Raw genomic sequence first — 16,802 nt, 5'->3', positions numbered from 1 at the left:
CTACTGGTCACTACGTACAAGATCTTAGCCAAGGTCTTGAGCTTGTGGTTACAGCCCCACCTAGTGGACATTATTCACAACACAAACATGTTTTGCTCAGGAGCGCAGCATCCTGGACAACATCTTCACCTTTTGGGAGGCATTGGATTGGGCTTGGGAGGAGTCCTAGCCTCTCACTGTCATCTTCTTGGATTTTGAGAAGGCCTGTGACAGGGGTGGAGTGGTCTTTTTTGGAGGGCAATATGCACAGATTAGGCTTCTCGGACAGGTGGATTAGGTCGCAGCCCTTTATGCAGGGAGTTCCAGTCAGATGCTTATTGGGCCTTTGCAATGCAGAGAATTACCTCTTTCCTTCAAGGTTGTTTGTTCTTCTAGCTGCTTTGTGTCCTAGATAGATATCTCAGCCATTTTTCTTGTGTAGGCCAGAGGCATCCAGCTTTCTAATTCAGGTCTTCGAGTATGTGGGCATGGATGCCACTATCTTGTTATTGAATCCCATAAAGTACTTTGTATTGACAGCCTGGTTTGATGCTACTTAGGATACCAATAGCTCTTCTGCCAACAAAACTCCCCATGTAGTTTGAGTAGATCCTTGAATTTGGTTAATTAAGTGGGATTCAGTGTATTCTTTCAGAGGAGTAAGATGTAAATGGACAAATTCTATCAGAAGTTGAGGTAGACAAGCATGAGGTGTATCACAGACGATGATAGACTGGGGTTAACTGCTATCCGCTGGATACTGAGGACAAGTAGGAAACTTCAAATGCGCAATGTGTTTGTTATTTATGCTGATACATACATTTTAGTTGCCGTGTGCTACAGTGAATCTTTTTGGTAACATGATTTTTCCTGTCTAGAAATATATGTTTTGGCCTTGCTGGCACTTTGACACTTCCATCCCTATGCATAGACTGTCTTTTGACCATTTTTAAAGAATTTCTTTTTAAAAATGTAACACTATAGTACATTAAGCTCATCATAGTAATTAATTCCCATTTGGTGAAACTTTTACTACTTACCATTAACGGCTAATCTAATTGTGCATCAGGGATGCAATGGGCTGACATATACGTATCCAGTTTACAGTGAGTTCATTAAGGAGAAACTTTACTACAGTCAGGAGCGTACAGATGATCTTGGAGCTGCCAAAGATTTTGGTGCCATTGCTGGCCTTTTCTCGGGCCTATTTTATTTCTTTTTCCCACCATGGGTGTCAGTAGCTATTGGAGCTGTCATGCATTTCTTTGGCTACATCACGGTCTGTCAAACAGAAAATCTGTAGTCTCGAATGAGCCAAATCTTTACAGTTTGCTTGAGTTTTTCTGCATTTGGGATTTAAACATACTTTTCATAAAGGCTGCTGAAGCTTAGTGGCAGTTATCATTGCCTTTAGTTTTCTCACCATTTTCTGTAACGTGGGAAACTTTAACATGGAGCCTCTACTGGTAATGTCGCCATTCTTGCAGATTTTATTGACACTCACAGGAAGAACGAAAACGTCCTTTTGGTTGGTTCGTATCCGCCACCTTCTTTGAGGAAAAAACCGTTGAGTTACCATTATTTTGGTTTTTAGGGATCTTGCTTGAGTGTTGTGTATAGAAGCTCAGAAGCAACAGACACACCCTCCATGTGCTTACTTTTGTATTGGCGAATTGTACAAAGTTGCCTATACGTATGCAAGCTTGTGCCTTATTTTGTATCTTTGCTTGGAAAGGTAGCTCTGTTTTTCCTCTGCCATTGGGACAGGTGGAGACAATTGGGTTGACACAGCCTGCATTATGACAGTGTAATGAACATTCACCCAATGCTTTTTCTGAAATGATGCGAGTTTGAATCATGAACGGATTGTCACAAATGCATGTTGGTGTTTGCAGTTTGGAAAGTTTCAAGGAACACAAGGGCACAGCAATCGGTATCCTTAAATCACAACTGGGGCTAAGCGCAGCACTTTTTGTAATGGTGATTCTCTTCTTTATACATGTGGGGTCAGAGGTAGTTAATTCGGAGTAGGTAAATATATTTATCTTTCATTCATCCTAGCTTCAGATTCTTGATCTTTCAAGTGAATACGGTTTGAGGGGCCTCTGAAGCTGACATGGACTTAGTGGCTTCAGAGGTTAACATGGACATAGTTGCCTCTGGAGTCTTTGGCTTGTCATCTCCCTGCAACAAGCCCTTGGAATGGCTCTACTGGATACAATCCTTTTAGGAAATTGCTACATGATTGCAATTTGTGATAAACAACTCCACTACATTTTGTGCATTGATGTTTCCTTTGCATGGAATCAGCATGATGAACTTGCTCATTTGATCTAGTTCTTTGTACTGGTTTTTGCTGATGTGTGAAGAATGGATGTTGACTCAGGATTCCCAAGTAAAATGGAAGATACTACTCCCATTGAGCCTGTAAGTTACTGAATAATAATTCAAGAAAGAATATGTTGGGTAGTTGTAAATCTCCAGCTTCCCATCAGACACTTGACAGAAATTGTTGGACATACTCACTTTGTATAACGTTATCAAAGGGCAAAATTACCTATTGAGCTTGGAAGGACAATCTTTTTGGGAAGTCTGGCTACAGGATACCAGTTCTTGATGAGCAACCTCAATGTACCCTATGGATTGATGTGCCCTGTGCATGGAATGAGCATGAATCAATCGATAATGGTGAGGCACATAAGTTCACGGTCTTTGTGGCTAGTGGCAGATTTGTGAGAAGATCTATCCTTATATGTTCAAAAGACTGATTTAGAATCTCAAGGGGCTGGAGTAAAATAGGCTGTTTCCTATAATGAGGCACTGTATTGTTTGACGAGCCTAACCATGGGAGTTGTGTGTACACATCCCCTTGAAAATATATCTAGTAAAACTCGTGATTTAGTTGCTTCCAAGTGTCTCACAACCATGGAGCATGCTGCAAGCAAAAAAGCTGTACCCACAAAGTCTACCTTTGAAGGACAACCAATAATCTTGGATGGCGTAATCTCTAGTGCGCTTTGTGGGCAATGGATCTCCGGGAGATCGAGTGCACTATGACACCCCCTTGTTTATGTATGACTCAGCTGAAGATCAACTGGATCATACAGGATGTATACACCCATAGAACATAGATATCCCACTTGCAGCCACATGTGACCAAGATGGCCTTCTACAGAGAGCCGTCCCTTCGCTTAAGTAAGGAGGGTATCATTCAGGCTCCAAGATCCCAACATATCCATCTCATAGATCAGCTTGGGACTGCTCAAGACCTCCTAAATCCCTAGGTTGAGGAAGCATTGGAGATTGCAGCCATGTGATTGTAGAGATCTACGACTTTGCACTCTCTATGACATTCAGGGGATGTACCATTGCCTTTTCACCCACAGATACACAGATATGAGCAAGTTCATTGACTACCCAGATCAGAGATCTGCCACACTCTTAGTACATGAGGCCACCTGACTTAGGTCTATACTCATGAGACTTACCATGGATCACAGGCCTCATTAGTAGGACATTACATACTTCTTATTTATAGGAGAAGATATGATTGAGAGACGTTGAGATTGGAGGCTTTATCATTACTTCAGCACACGTTAAGAAATCTTTCTTTCTTTCTTGTCTAGCTTCCATGGCAAATCATTGGCATTGGTGGGACGTTGAATGGATGGCCCCAAGTGGAGAGGCCAAGCAAAGTGCTATGATGCTGCTTCATTGAGGGAGTTGCTATCAATGCTCAATGGCAGAAACTTTGCATTGTGGGGATTGAACACTTGACTAATGCTAGTGGAACAAACCTTGTGGCAAGTAGTGTCTGACAAGGAGATGAGACCGCCAAATACCCACAGAGTGGAGACGATTGCTATCTGAGAAGAAAAGAATCAACAAGGCTTGGGGTTGCTTGGAAGAGCAATAGGTAGGAGCTATGCAAGTCATTTGGACCAAGGCAAGATTGGGCAGAAAAATGGATTGTTGTGTAGAAACTACTTGGAGCCAAAAAGATCCATGTGACAGCAATTCTCAAACAGGAACTTTATGAGCTGAGAATGGGTGACCGCGATGAATTAGGAGTCCATCTCAGTCAACTTTAGATCCAACAGCTATACTACTTGCAAGCCTGTTAGAGGCCTACGCTGATAGTTTGAATTCTAAGGTGTAGCAGTGACGTGGATTATCCCAAGCCGGTGAATGCCTTGATAGATGAAGAACATCGAGCAAGGAAAAGTACAGAAGCAGGTTACAGTGATAAACAAGTATTTATGGCAAAGAAAATGTGCAAGATGATAGTGAAGTACAGCTATTGTGACAAGGCAGGCCATGTCGAATTTTGTATCCAACAAAGATGCTAAGGAGTATATTGGGCTTGCTCATGTCCAAAAGGAAAGCTAGTTTCCACAGCAGTCAATTTAATAGGTCCAAAATTGGCAGCACTTGAGGATGTGCATATAGAGAATAAGAATTGGCAAAATGCTTTAAGACAAGCTACTGCATGCATGAATCAGTGATTGGCAAGAAGTTGGGAAATGTCAGTATTTTCAATTAAAGTTTTTGTTGATGCCTCGTTGGTGACTGTCAAAATATGATAAAGGGTAGTGAAAGATTTTTCATAGCACAGCGTCAATAAGGCAATGATCTTTTGACATAAGGTTGTGGGGGGTTTTCCATAGCACAGCGACAATAAGACAATGACATGGGAGATTTTCAATGGGGTTTTGTGTCCTTAGACATAGTTGTGAGCTATATGTTTTTCTCCACTCTTGGATTGAAGGGGGGAATGTTAGGGATGATGGATTCAACCCGTTAGTGGGTCAGGTCTTGCATCCAAGGTAGCCAAGTGGAGCTAGGCTATTAACACTATCACATTAGGTATGTAGAGGCTCAACTGACCAAAGTTCAAGTCTGCCCTTTATATCCGGAGCTCTACAATCTTCTGGAAGTCATGAGCGACATCTCAGCAGAGTGATGGTATATTGTGGCTTCACCTGGCAATGGCATATCTAGATACATACGTTTTCCAGGTTATCTTTTTTTCATAAATAGCTATGTTGAGCTGTAAGCTTGCTAGATTTGTTGTGTAGGTTATTTTGTTAGTTACAAGCTCAACAAGGCTTGTTTGTAGGCATGCGCGATGTGTCTTGGATCTTTAATAGCATGTTATCTGCCATTCGTGTTCCCAGTTGTGTTCCATTATCTCTGATACGATGATAGCTTATTGCCATTTGCATGCCCAAAGGATTAACGTATTTCTTGACAAAAGACACACTGCTAATGGATGTCCTAAGATTTGGAGCATAATCCTGTAGAAGGTCATCAATGCCTCTATAAAGCCAGAGGAAGTACTGTGCCTTCTCTATGCAGAGGCTAACTTGTAAATATTATCTTTTGTGATGCGTCGCACATTTGGTGGTGATTGCTTTTCAAGTAAATCTTGAGAGAGAAACTGAGCTCTATTGAGCTGCTCCAAGATGTGGTCAATTTTGAGCAGGGGGGAATTGACCTTTGCTTGTTATCTTGCTGAGCGCATGATATTTACACACGTTGGGCTATGTTGTCCTTTTCTTGATAAATACGATGGGTGCTGCATATACAGAGTTGGTAGACCTAATGAAGCCTAATTGCAACGAATCCTCAATCACTATCAAGTTCCTTTTCCAAGGCTTTGTTAATTACGTAAGGGTCATCATTGGGTGGTGAAGTATGCTGAAAGAGTTTGACTTGGAATCTGTGTGTGGTGAGGGTAGCAATGATAGAGGTGGGTCTGAGACTCTTGTAGCCACTCCTCTTACTTGTGGTCTAAGGCTCATGGATCTGACTCGCACACAAAAACAGCCACAAGGCTCCTCGCTGAACCTCCCATTGATGTATGCTTTGGTACAACCTTGAAGGTCCTTCTGTTATTCTTGGATGTAGAGCTAGCTCTTGGCAAAAAGTACCGGGATTTGATGTTGTCAATGGGTAACAACTCAAGAATAGCAATACCGCCAATGGCAGCATGAATGAACAGCAAGTGTGGTAATGGAACTGGCAAAAGAGACAATTTACAATGCAATTGGGACGTTTTAACTACTGTGTTAGACAAGCTTGAATCGATGATATTTTGCAGAACATAGCAGAATATATTTTTGGGAAGGATTTCATGGCTTTGAGCTCTACCAGCCTTAGTCTAGTTCTCACATGGTAAGATTCTGAGAATTTCTTGGTGATTGTTCTGAAATGGGTTGGACTGCGGCACGGACTAAACAGTATAACTTTAGCGTTTGCTATTGGATGTGGAGAGGGGGGAGATTCTACATGCCAGCCGCACGTTAGGAAGGGTTGTAAAGTATTCTAAGGTTGAGACTTTCACACCTAGAGATTCCAGCATCTGCACTTGCTCTCCTCTCTGCAGAGTCATACTCTGCACACAAATACTCTGTAGAGAAAGAAAACACTGCACAATGACATGATATCACACAAATCAAACCATACAAGGGGCTCTGATTCACATTTGTTCAAGACTGTTGCAAGCTTACCTTGGAGTCCAATTATGAGCTAAAAATGATATAATGCATAGCGCATTATGTTTTATCCAGAAAGCTGCCCTTGTTCCCCATCTAACTTGAATGCTATATTGTGCCTTTTCTTGGCTTCTTGACGTAAACGTTCCCTCTCTTTGTGAGATTCTGGTTCCAAATTATCCTAGGCAACATCTGCAAAAACAAGAGAATGCAGAGCTGCTGCTGCTCCCCGACTCCCACTCCCTTGCTGCCCCCTCTCAGCTCCTCCTGCCTCCCTCCCCACCTCTCTCTCCTCCCTCCTTTCAGCCCCCTTCCTGCCTCACCTCTCCCTCCTCCCTCAGCCCCTCCTTGCCTCCCTACCCCTGCCTTCTCAGCCCCCTTCCCTCACCCTCTACCCCCGCCCCCTACCTCACATCTCAGCCGCCTCTCCCCCGCCCTCTACCCCCGGCCCCTACCCCCGCTTCTCAGCCCCTCTCCCCCGCCCTCTACCCCCTCTACTCCCTCTACCCCCGCCCTCTACCCCTTCTTCTCAGCCCCCTCGCTCTCTACCGCTTCCTCCTTCCCCCGCCCTCTCAGCCCCTACCTCCGCCTCCTCCCTCAGCCCCCTTCCCCTGTCCCCCTCACCCGCCACCTCCCCCCGCATCAGTACTTGATTCCGAGGTCAGCAGATTTGCGGAGTGTCGAGGACTAACAGCAGCGGGACAGGCCAGATTCTGGCATGATCATGGGACCATGGACCACATTCTCACGCTCAGATGTATCATCGAGGAGGCGAGGGCACGGAAGCAGAGGGTTTACTGTTGTTTTGTGGATTTCTGCAAGGCATTTGACACGGTTTCGAGAGCCTGCCTCATACGGTGCCTACAGGATTTGGGTTACGACCAGGAGACCATTTGGGTTGTCATGGCACTTTATGAGAGAGTTTCAGGTAGAGTCTCGAGCCGTTATGTGAGTCTCATGATTTGAAGGTCAACCTGGATAAAATCAAGGTTATGATCTTCAATACATCTCGAGCCATCATGCGCTAGGAGCAGTTCGCATTTGATGGGTCACCTGTTGAGGTAGTTTCATCATACACTTATCTTGGGGTCGTCTTCTCCGGACCCATCTTTACTATGAGACCCGCGATGCAGGCACGATTGAGTAGAGGATATGCTTCATTGGTTAGACTAGAGAGGCAGTGCTTCCGCTTTCACTTTCAAGATCCAGGGACCAAAGGGTTGCTTTTTGACTCCTTGGTCCGTCCAGTGGGGATGTATGGCAGTCCACTTTGGGGGCCAGGGTGGAGCGACTACAGGTTCTCATGTTATCATAGATGATCCGTGGTAAGCCATTCGTTCCTCACCAGGTCATTCGGGCAGAGTTTGGGTCACCCCCATTACAGCTAGATGCTGTATTTCAGGTCATCACATATCTGTACGGAGTCAGGGAGTATGGGGATTACACCTCTGGGTGTAGCAGGCTACCATGGCTAGCACTGTCCTCTTCTATGGCACTTGCAGCATGAGGAGACCAGAGGTGCTAGTATGCATGCAGAGAGAGATGGTTTGAGGGACTGGGGCTCCACATGGACAGACTACCTCCATTCGAGTACAGCATGGATGCTCCGTTTTCTCCCCTCCTATCACACAAGGTCAACCAGGTTATCCGTGAGGGTCTATTACAACTACACACATTCCGGACCTGGCTGGGCCCGACTGATATTCCAGTGAAGCTGGGCTTCTACAAAGATCACTTCTTACATATCATAGCGGAGGGTTTCATTGACCCACCAGGGTACACTCAGATTCACTTACCCCACTCACTAAGGATCTCTTGGGCAGCTGTCGGTCTCTTCACATAGACTTCGTATCGAGAGCGGCAGAGCAGAGCGACTACCCAGGGAGAGGCGCTTATGCACTTTGTGTGACATGCAGGAGGTTGAGACAGAGGAGCACTTCATCTTCAGGTGTCCTATTTACTATGAGATCCGCGGATGTTTCTACTGCCTCTTCAGAGACAGCTATGGGGTTTTGGCCTGATTCATCTCTTACCCATACCAGCGATGTTTGGTAGGTTTCGTTCATGAGGCACTCAGACACCGCTAGAGGATTCTTCGAGCACGGAGACAGGAGCATAATTTTTCATTGGTTGATCCCTCTCAGAGCTCTATCACGGAGTTTTTTCAGCCAGATCACATGGGCACCCATGGGGCGAGGCCTCGACATGACCGTGACCCAGAGCTTGTGACCCAACAGCTTAAACAGAGGGTTGATACACAAGTTACACTTGGGTACATCCCCTCCATGTTTAGAGTTGGGTCTCGCCCGACGGGGGTCACAATAGCCCTAGTTAGACGCAGAGCCATGACCACGAGACATGTCAGGGTTGCACCTTTGAGTGGCCAATCAATACATCTCGAGCCATCATGCGCCAGGAGCAGTTTGCATTTGATGGGTCATTTGTTGAGGTAGTTTCATCATACACTTATCTTGGGGTCGTCTTCTCTGGACCCATCTTTACTATGAGACCCGCGATGTAGGCACGATTGAGCAGAGGATATGCTTCATTGGTTAGACTAGAGAGGCAGTGCTTCCGCTCTCACTTTCAAGATCCAGGGACCAAAGGGTTGCTTTTTGACTCCTTGGTCCGTCCACCGGGGATGTATGGCAGTCCACTTTGGGGGCCAGGGTGGAGCGACTACAGGTTCTCATGTTATCATAGATGATCCGTGGTAAGCCATCTGTTCCTCACCAGATAATTCGGGCAGAGTTTGGGTCACCCCCATTACAGCTAGATGCTGTATTTCAGGTCATCACATATTTGTACGGAGTCAGGGAGTATGGGGATTACACCTCTGGGTGTAGCAGGCTACCATGGCTAGCACTGTCCTCTTCTATGGCACTTGCAGCATGAGGAGACCAGAGGTGCTAGTATGCATGCACAGAGAGATGGTTTGAGGGACTGGGGCTCCACATGGACAGACTACCTCCATTCGAGTACAGCATGGATGCTCCGTTTTCTCCCCTCTTATCACACGAGGTCAACCAGGTTATCCGTGAGGGTCTATTACAGCTACACACATTCCGGACCTGGCTGGGCCCGACTGATATTCCAGTGAAGCTGGGCTTCTACAGAGATCACTTCGTACATATCATAGCGGAGGGTTTCATTAACCCACCAGGGTACACTCAGATTCACTTACCCCACTCACTGAGGATCTCTTGGGCAGCTGTGGGTCTCTTCACATAGACTTCGTATCAAGAGCGGCAGAGCAGAGCGACTACCCAGGGAGAGGCGCTTATGCACTTTGTGTGACATGTAAGAGGTTGAGACAGAGGAGCACTTCATCTTCAGGTGTCCTATTCACTATGAGATCCGCGGATGTTTCTACTATCTCTTCAGAGACAGCTATGGGGTTTTGGCCCGATTCATCTCTTACCCATACCAGCGATGTTTGGTAGGTTTCGTTCATGAGGCACTTGACACCGCTAGAGGATACTTTGAGCACGGAGACAGGAGCAGACTTTTTCATTGGCTGATCCCTCTCAGAGCTCTATCACGGAGTTTTTCCAGCCAGATCACATGGACACCCATGGGGCGAGGCCTCGACATGACCGTGACCCAGAGCTTGTGACCCAACAGCTCAAACAGAGGGTTGATACACAGATTACACTTGGGTACATCCCCTCCATGTTTAGAGTTGGGTCTTGCCCGACGGGGGTCACAATAGCCCTGGTTAGACGCAGAGCTATGGCCAGGAGACATGCCAGGGTTGAACCTTTGAGTGGCCAACAGCACTCTATCGCCGATTTCATGCCCCTATTGCCTTATCCACCCTGATGTCTTGATGGTGATGATGATGATGATGAGATAGTCGACTACCGAGATGATATGACTATGCTGTACTTAGGATTTAGTACTGACATTCTGCATTTTTTGCATTTACATTGGTGTGGATGCTCGTTTAGTAGCTCCACCACCACAACTCGTTTGTACCAGTTTTTTCGGAGTCTCATAGACCCATCGGTCTTCCAAAGACTTCAATAAACTTGCTTTCTTTCTTTCTTTCTTTCTCCCACCCCTTCAGCCTGTCTCTCCCCTCCCCTCCTCCTTCATCCCCTTTCCCTTCATTCTCACCCTCACCCTTACCCTTCATCCTTCCTTCATCCTCGCCCTTACCCTTCATCCCCTCCCTTTGCTCTTCTAGCTTCTTGTGGGGGTTAAAGGTCACTGTGCCTTTACCCCGGTTATGTACAATACTTAAACACATATATAAATGAATGAAAAAGAAGATTAGGGTGGTTCTGCACCCACCAAAACTTGTGTGGCTCTCTCTCTCTCTCTCTCTCCTTCTTCCGTTCTTGCTTCCGTTGAGAGCACTCTCAACTGGTATCAGAGCCCGGGTGATCTAGCTGAGCGTGCATGAATGCTTGAAGCTCAGCAGCTCTGTGGGAGGAAGGAGAAGCTTTGTGGGAAGCTTTGTGGGTGACTTTACTTGCATCCGAGTGTGTAGAGACCTTGGAGGAACCTTTGGAAAAGTCACTTTGGCTTTTCGAAGTGGTTTTGAGAGCCTGTTAAGAGCTTTCAAAGAAAAAGTCGTTTTTTGAGCTTTTCCCTGTTCCGTTCGACAACAGAGACTCCATATTGACTTGTAGAGGCAACTATTGCTTGCTTTTGGTGTCCACTTCACTTCAGGAGCTTGGAAACACCTTCATTCTTGAATCTGGGATCATTTCATTGGATTTGTGACTCACTGTGTCAGTTTCTACGTTTTTTGCCCGGGTGTTGGAACTCAAGTTTGGAGCAACCATTTGCAGATCTGTCAGTTTCAGTGGACTCAGGAGGTCCTAAAACTTCTATGTTGCTCATCATTCGCACTCCGGTGGAGTTTACAAACAGCTCTGTTTCCAAAAACGTTTTTCAGTCCGTGTGTTGGACCCAGTGATTGAGACCACGGTTTCCAAAACCGTCTGTCCCATTGCGTTCCGGACGCTCAAAAACCCCTACCTGTCAGTTCTTGTGTGATTCGTGGAGGATTTTCAGAGTTATAGATCTCTGTGTATTCGATTTCGTCTCTCTGTTATGCATTTTTCATTCTAAGGTTTTGAAACCTTAGATTTATGCCACATGGCAGTGGATAAGTGTTGACTCCCATTTCTCACTCATCGGTTGGGATTTTGGAGTTTTGGCAGAAGAGAGATTTTTGCAGATTTTCTTGCTGATTCCGATTATGCAATGGCGCCCATGTTTTGAGGCATCTCAGGTTCTATTTTTAGTAGCGATCATTACCATGGGACTATGATTTCTTGAGCATACCTTATGCAGATCACTCTGGTTGCAGTTTGAGCAGTGTGCGCTCATTCGTGGTGTGCATTGGGTTGTAGTAGATGATTTATAGGCCATTTGGATGCATTACGGTCCTTATTGGATGCGCTGATAGGCCCAAATTGCCTTGCGTCTTGTGGGATGCTATTTTTATGGACGCTTTGCACATGGATGCTATTTTATGCTGAGGGACAGCTTTGACACATTGCAGGTGATGCACTGATAGTGCTATGCTCTCTTGGATGAGATATTATTGATGCATATGCCAGTGGATGGTGTTTATGCTTGAGTCATTTGGCACTTATTGGCATTTTCTGTTGGGCTAGATTTGCTCATATGGATGCATAGTATATGCACATGAGTCAGATGCATCTTTTGATGCTTTGAGCTTTGAGTTTTGGTGATATTTCACTCTATTGTGGCATACACATTTGGGTGCACCTGGTATTTGGTGTGATTCTCTCTTGTATGTACTAGCATTTGGGATTTTGTTTTATTTGCATTATGGCATCCTCTTCCATGTCTGAAAAGGAGTTTTTTAACATTAAAAAGTTTGATGGGACAAACTTTTCTTTGTGGAAAGAACAGATAAGGGATGTGCTTATTCAAAAGAAGCAGATTAAACCCTTGGCAGGGATTGAAGCTAAGCCTGCAAATATGTCTGAGGATGATTGGAATGAGTTGGATACATTAGCAAAGTCTACTATTAGACTTCATCTTGCAGAGTCAGTTTATTTCACAGTAGTAAATGAGCAGACTACGGAAGATTTGTGGAAGAAACTATGTGCCACTTATGAGAAGGAAACTGCCTCTAATAAAGTTTACCTCATGAAGAGGTTGTTTGAGCTGCAGATGAAGGGAGGGGTCTCCATTGCTTCTCACTTGAATGAATTCAATATTATTTTCAGCCAGCTTCAGGCTCAGAAAATGAATTTTGATGCGGAGACTAAGGCAATATTTCTCTTATGTTCATTGCCATCCTCATGGGATACCTTCCGTACAGCTGTCAGTAACTCTGCACCTGGTGGAGTACTGAAATTTGATGATGTTGTGGATAGCTTGTTCGCCGAGGAGATTAGACGGAAGTCTATGGATGGCAACAAGCAGGATGCAGCCTTAAATGTGCAAAGGGGCAGATCACAGTTCAGGGGGAAGTCCCAAGAAAGAGGGAAGTCTCGTAGCAAATCCAGGGCACGGAACATTGAGTGTTACCATTGTGGCAAGAAGGGCCATATGAAAAAGAATTGCTACAAGCTGAAAAGAGAGCAAAAGGATAAGAAAAAGAATGCAAATTGGGGTGCAAATCAAAAGGAAGAGAGTTCAAGGGAGGACAAAGGAAAAGTGAAGATCGAGGAGATCAATGCAGTCACACATGATAGTGACAATGACGTTCTCTTCATGTCTAGTTTATCTGCAGAGTTGCTTACCACTTCAGATGATGCATATTCCCAGGATTGGATTTTGGATTCTGGTGCTTCATTCCATGTTACTCCCCATAGGGAATGGTTCTCCACTTATGACAGTGGAAAGACAGGTTGTGTGCATCTTGGAAATGACTATGCATGTGACATAGTGGGAGCAGGTGTGGGAGCAGGTGACATAAAGTTTTCTTTTGCAAATGGGTCTGCATTTGTTTTGAAACATGTGAGACATGTGCCTAAGCTGACCAAGAGTCTTATTTCAGTGGGTCAGCTAGATGATGCTAGTTTTCACACCACTTTTGGCTTTCAGAGTTGGAAAATTCAGAAGGGCTCTATGCTTTTGGCCAGGGGTGCCAAGTGTGGGACTTTGTATCCCTTACATGTATCAGGGGTATTTGATCATGTTGTTGCAATAACCGAGCAGCCAAGCACTCCTTTGTGGCATTGCAGGTTGGGGCACATGAGCCAGAATGGAATGAAACTCTTATGCCGTTTGGGTTATGTACCGCATTTGAGTTTCTCTGATTTTGAATTTTGTGAGCATTGTCTCTATGGGAAGCAGACTAAATCAGCCCATAAAAGAAGGGGAAAGAAAGAGTTTGAAATGCTTGATTTGGTGCATTCAGATGTATGTGGTCCCATGCCTACACGGTCATTAGGTGGGGCTGAATACTATGTGACATTCATTGATGATGCAACTAGGAAAGTGTGGGCTTATGCTATAGCTCGGAAGAGTGATGTGTTCCAGGTATTTCAGAAATGGCTGGCCTTGGTTGAGAATCAGTCAGGTAGAATTCTTAAATGCCTACGGACTGAGAGTATCTCTCTCATGACTTTCAGCATTTCTGTGATACACGTGGGATTAAGAGGGAGCTCACATCCCCTCGTACTCCAGAGCAAAATCCAGTTGCAGAAAAGATGAACGGTACCATTCAAGAAAGGTTGCAATGCATGCTTTCCAATGCAAGTCTTTCTAGTGGTTTTTGGGCTGAGGCAATGAAGACTGCAGTGCATGTGATCAATAGATCACCTAGTAAGAGTTTGGATGGTGGTATTCCTGAAGAGCCATGGAGTGGCAAGAAGCCCTCTTACTCTCATTTGCGTATATTTGGGTGTGAGGCATATGCACATGTGCCAAAAGAGCTTCGAAAGAAGCTAGATCCTAAGTCTAGGAAATGCATCTTTTTGGGTTATGGTGAAAGTGGAGAGATGGGCTATCGTCTCTGGGATCCAGAAGCAAAGATGATCATACGCAGCCATGATGTGGTCTTCAATGAGAAGAAGATGCATAAGGCTCCCATGAGGGATGTGGAAATGAGGAGAATCACTTTCCAAGATGTGAATCCATCTGCATATGTTGATAGACAGCAAGCTGTCCATGCACCAAATGTGCAAGAAATGGTACCACCAAGTACTCTCACAGGTATACAATCAAGGATAGATGATGGATCATCTATTAGTGGAAATGATGAGCCAAATGTGGCTGATTATGCAGGTGGGACAGCAAGCTGAAATGCCCTTGAGAAGATCATCTAGAGTGTCTAGACCACCTGATAGGTTTGTTCCAGGGGTAGACTATGTGATGCTTACTGATTGCGGGGAGCCTTCTTGCTACAGAGAGGCTATGATGCGTGAGGATCAACGCAAGTGGGAGTATGCTATGCAATCAGAGATGAGTTCACTTATGAAGAATAAGACTTGGGACTTGGTTTCTTTGCCACATGGAAAGAAAGCATTGCCATGTAAATGGGTCTACAAAATGAAGGTCACAGGTGATGATGTGCCTAGGTACAAGGCCCGTTTGGTTGCTAAAGGGTTCAAGCAAGAGAAGGGTGTGGACTTTGATTAATAGCCTGATAATCTTGGCACTATATGTGGATGATATGCTATTGGCTAGCAAGAATACTTATGAGCTAGATGCATTAAAGGCCAAGTTGCATGAGGCCTTTGATATGAAGGATTTGGGATTTGCAGGTCATATTCTTGGTATGCGCATCACGCGTGATCGGAGTAGGAAACTCCTTTGGCTTTCACAAAAAGAGTATGTTACAAAAGTATTGCAGCGTTTCAATATGGAGGGGGGGAAGGCAGTGAGTACTCCATTGCCTCCATATGTGAAACCGAGTCACACAGATAGTCTTAAATCAGATGAGGAGAGGGCCATGATGGCCAAGGTTCCTTATGCATCAGCGGTTGGGAGTCTTATGTATGCTAATGATAGCTACTAGACCAGACATTGCATTTGCAGTGGGAGTTGTTAGCCGGTATATGGCTAATCCAGGAAAGAGGCATTGGGAGGCAGTTAAGTGCATCATGAGGTACATGAAGGGTACCAAGGAGATGTGCATCTGCTTTGGTAAAGGAGACATGCGTGTACTTGGGTACACAGATTCAGACTATGCAGGGCATGTGGATAGTAGGAGATCCACTTCTGGTTATGTGTTCACCTTTGCAGGTGGTGCAGTGTCGTGGATGTCTCGCGCACAGAAGTGCGTTGCTTTGTCTACCACAGAGGCTGAGTATGTTGCAGCCACAGAGGGTTGCAAGGAGGCTATATGGCTTGATCGGCTAGTGGGAGATTTGTGGATTCATAGAGGTGTACCGATATTGCATAGTGATTCCATGAGTGCTATTCAGCTAGCACGGAATCCGGTCTTTCATGCAAAGACCAAACACATTAAGGTCAGGTACCATTTCATGAGGGAGGTACTTGAGGACAAGCGCATAGAGCTTGTCAAGGTTCATAGAGATGATAACCCTGCAGATATGCTGACGAAGAGTCTACCTAGTCAGCGGTTTGAGTATTGTAGTATATTGATGGGCATTGGATAGTATGCTCACTGGTTGTTCTCCCTTAAAGGCACATTGTCCTTTAAGTGGGAGGTTGTGGGGGTTAAAGGTCACTGTGCCTTTACCCCGGTTATGTACAATACTCAAACACATATATAAATGAATGAAAAAGAAGATTAGGGTGGTTCTGCACCCACCAAAACTTGTGTGGCTCTCTGTCTCTCTCTCTCTCCTTCTTCCGTTCTTGCTTCTGTTGAGAGCACTCTCACTTCTCTCTCGGACTCTCCTCTGCCTTCACCCTCTTCCCAAGCAACTTTTTAGTCAGACGGAGCTCAACAGTGTTCAAGTCGGCCTTTCCACCATGATTGACGATGGCTCTCCCTTCAGCCAATACTTGTCCGCTTCCTCCGGCCGCGAAAACCATCACATTCTCAAAAGACGAGTTGTAGCATCTCAAAAAAGATACAGAGCAGAAGTGCTCGACATCACTCTTTGCTTGCATCCATGAGTCTCACCCTTCGAGGTTACAGGCCAGAGACTGGATGCTTGCTGCTCTACCTGGAGACCTCCCAAGGCATCTCACAGATAATCGTTTGCTTAGTCGAGGTTTCTTTCAAGTTAATTTTTATTCCCCGGATGCAGCAGGCACATTGCTCTAGGCTAGTCCTTTGGCACTGAGCTCTAGGAGGATTTTCTTGACACCCTTCTCACTGGGTTTTGACCTTGTGGAGGAGGATGGCCGGACGTTTTCACTTTTCCTCAGATTCCCCGGCCTCCCTCAGGTGTACCATCCACTCTTATCGTCCAT

General features: G+C 45.2%; 1 protein-coding gene across 4 annotated transcripts in view; it reads left to right on the top strand.

Moving 5' to 3' along the window:
- LOC147891243 (protein NUCLEAR FUSION DEFECTIVE 4-like) overlaps positions 1 to 16,802 on the top strand; it is an 81,280-nt gene that overhangs the window by 48,683 nt on the left and 15,795 nt on the right. For 3 of the 4 annotated variants that reach the window (XM_087389647.1, XM_087389646.1, XM_087389649.1), the window contains 4 exons: positions 1,049 to 1,258; positions 1,467 to 1,511; positions 1,719 to 1,786; positions 1,875 to 1,959. In XM_087389647.1, coding sequence (XP_087245773.1) covers positions 1,049 to 1,258; positions 1,467 to 1,511; positions 1,719 to 1,786; positions 1,875 to 1,959 — 408 coding nt within the window. Of the gene's footprint in view, positions 1 to 1,048; positions 1,259 to 1,466; positions 1,512 to 1,714; positions 1,787 to 1,874; positions 1,960 to 16,802 lie in introns of those variants that run through there. The other variant, XM_087389650.1, reaches the window with a different exon arrangement.

Source organism: Dipteris shenzhenensis, chromosome 18, assembly GCF_047967505.1.
Source record: "Dipteris shenzhenensis isolate YYH24624 ecotype China chromosome 18, Dip_SZ_1.0, whole genome shotgun sequence".
NCBI classification, from domain to species: domain Eukaryota; kingdom Viridiplantae; phylum Streptophyta; class Polypodiopsida; order Gleicheniales; family Dipteridaceae; genus Dipteris; species Dipteris shenzhenensis.
This window is presented reverse-complemented; position numbering and strand designations above follow the sequence as displayed.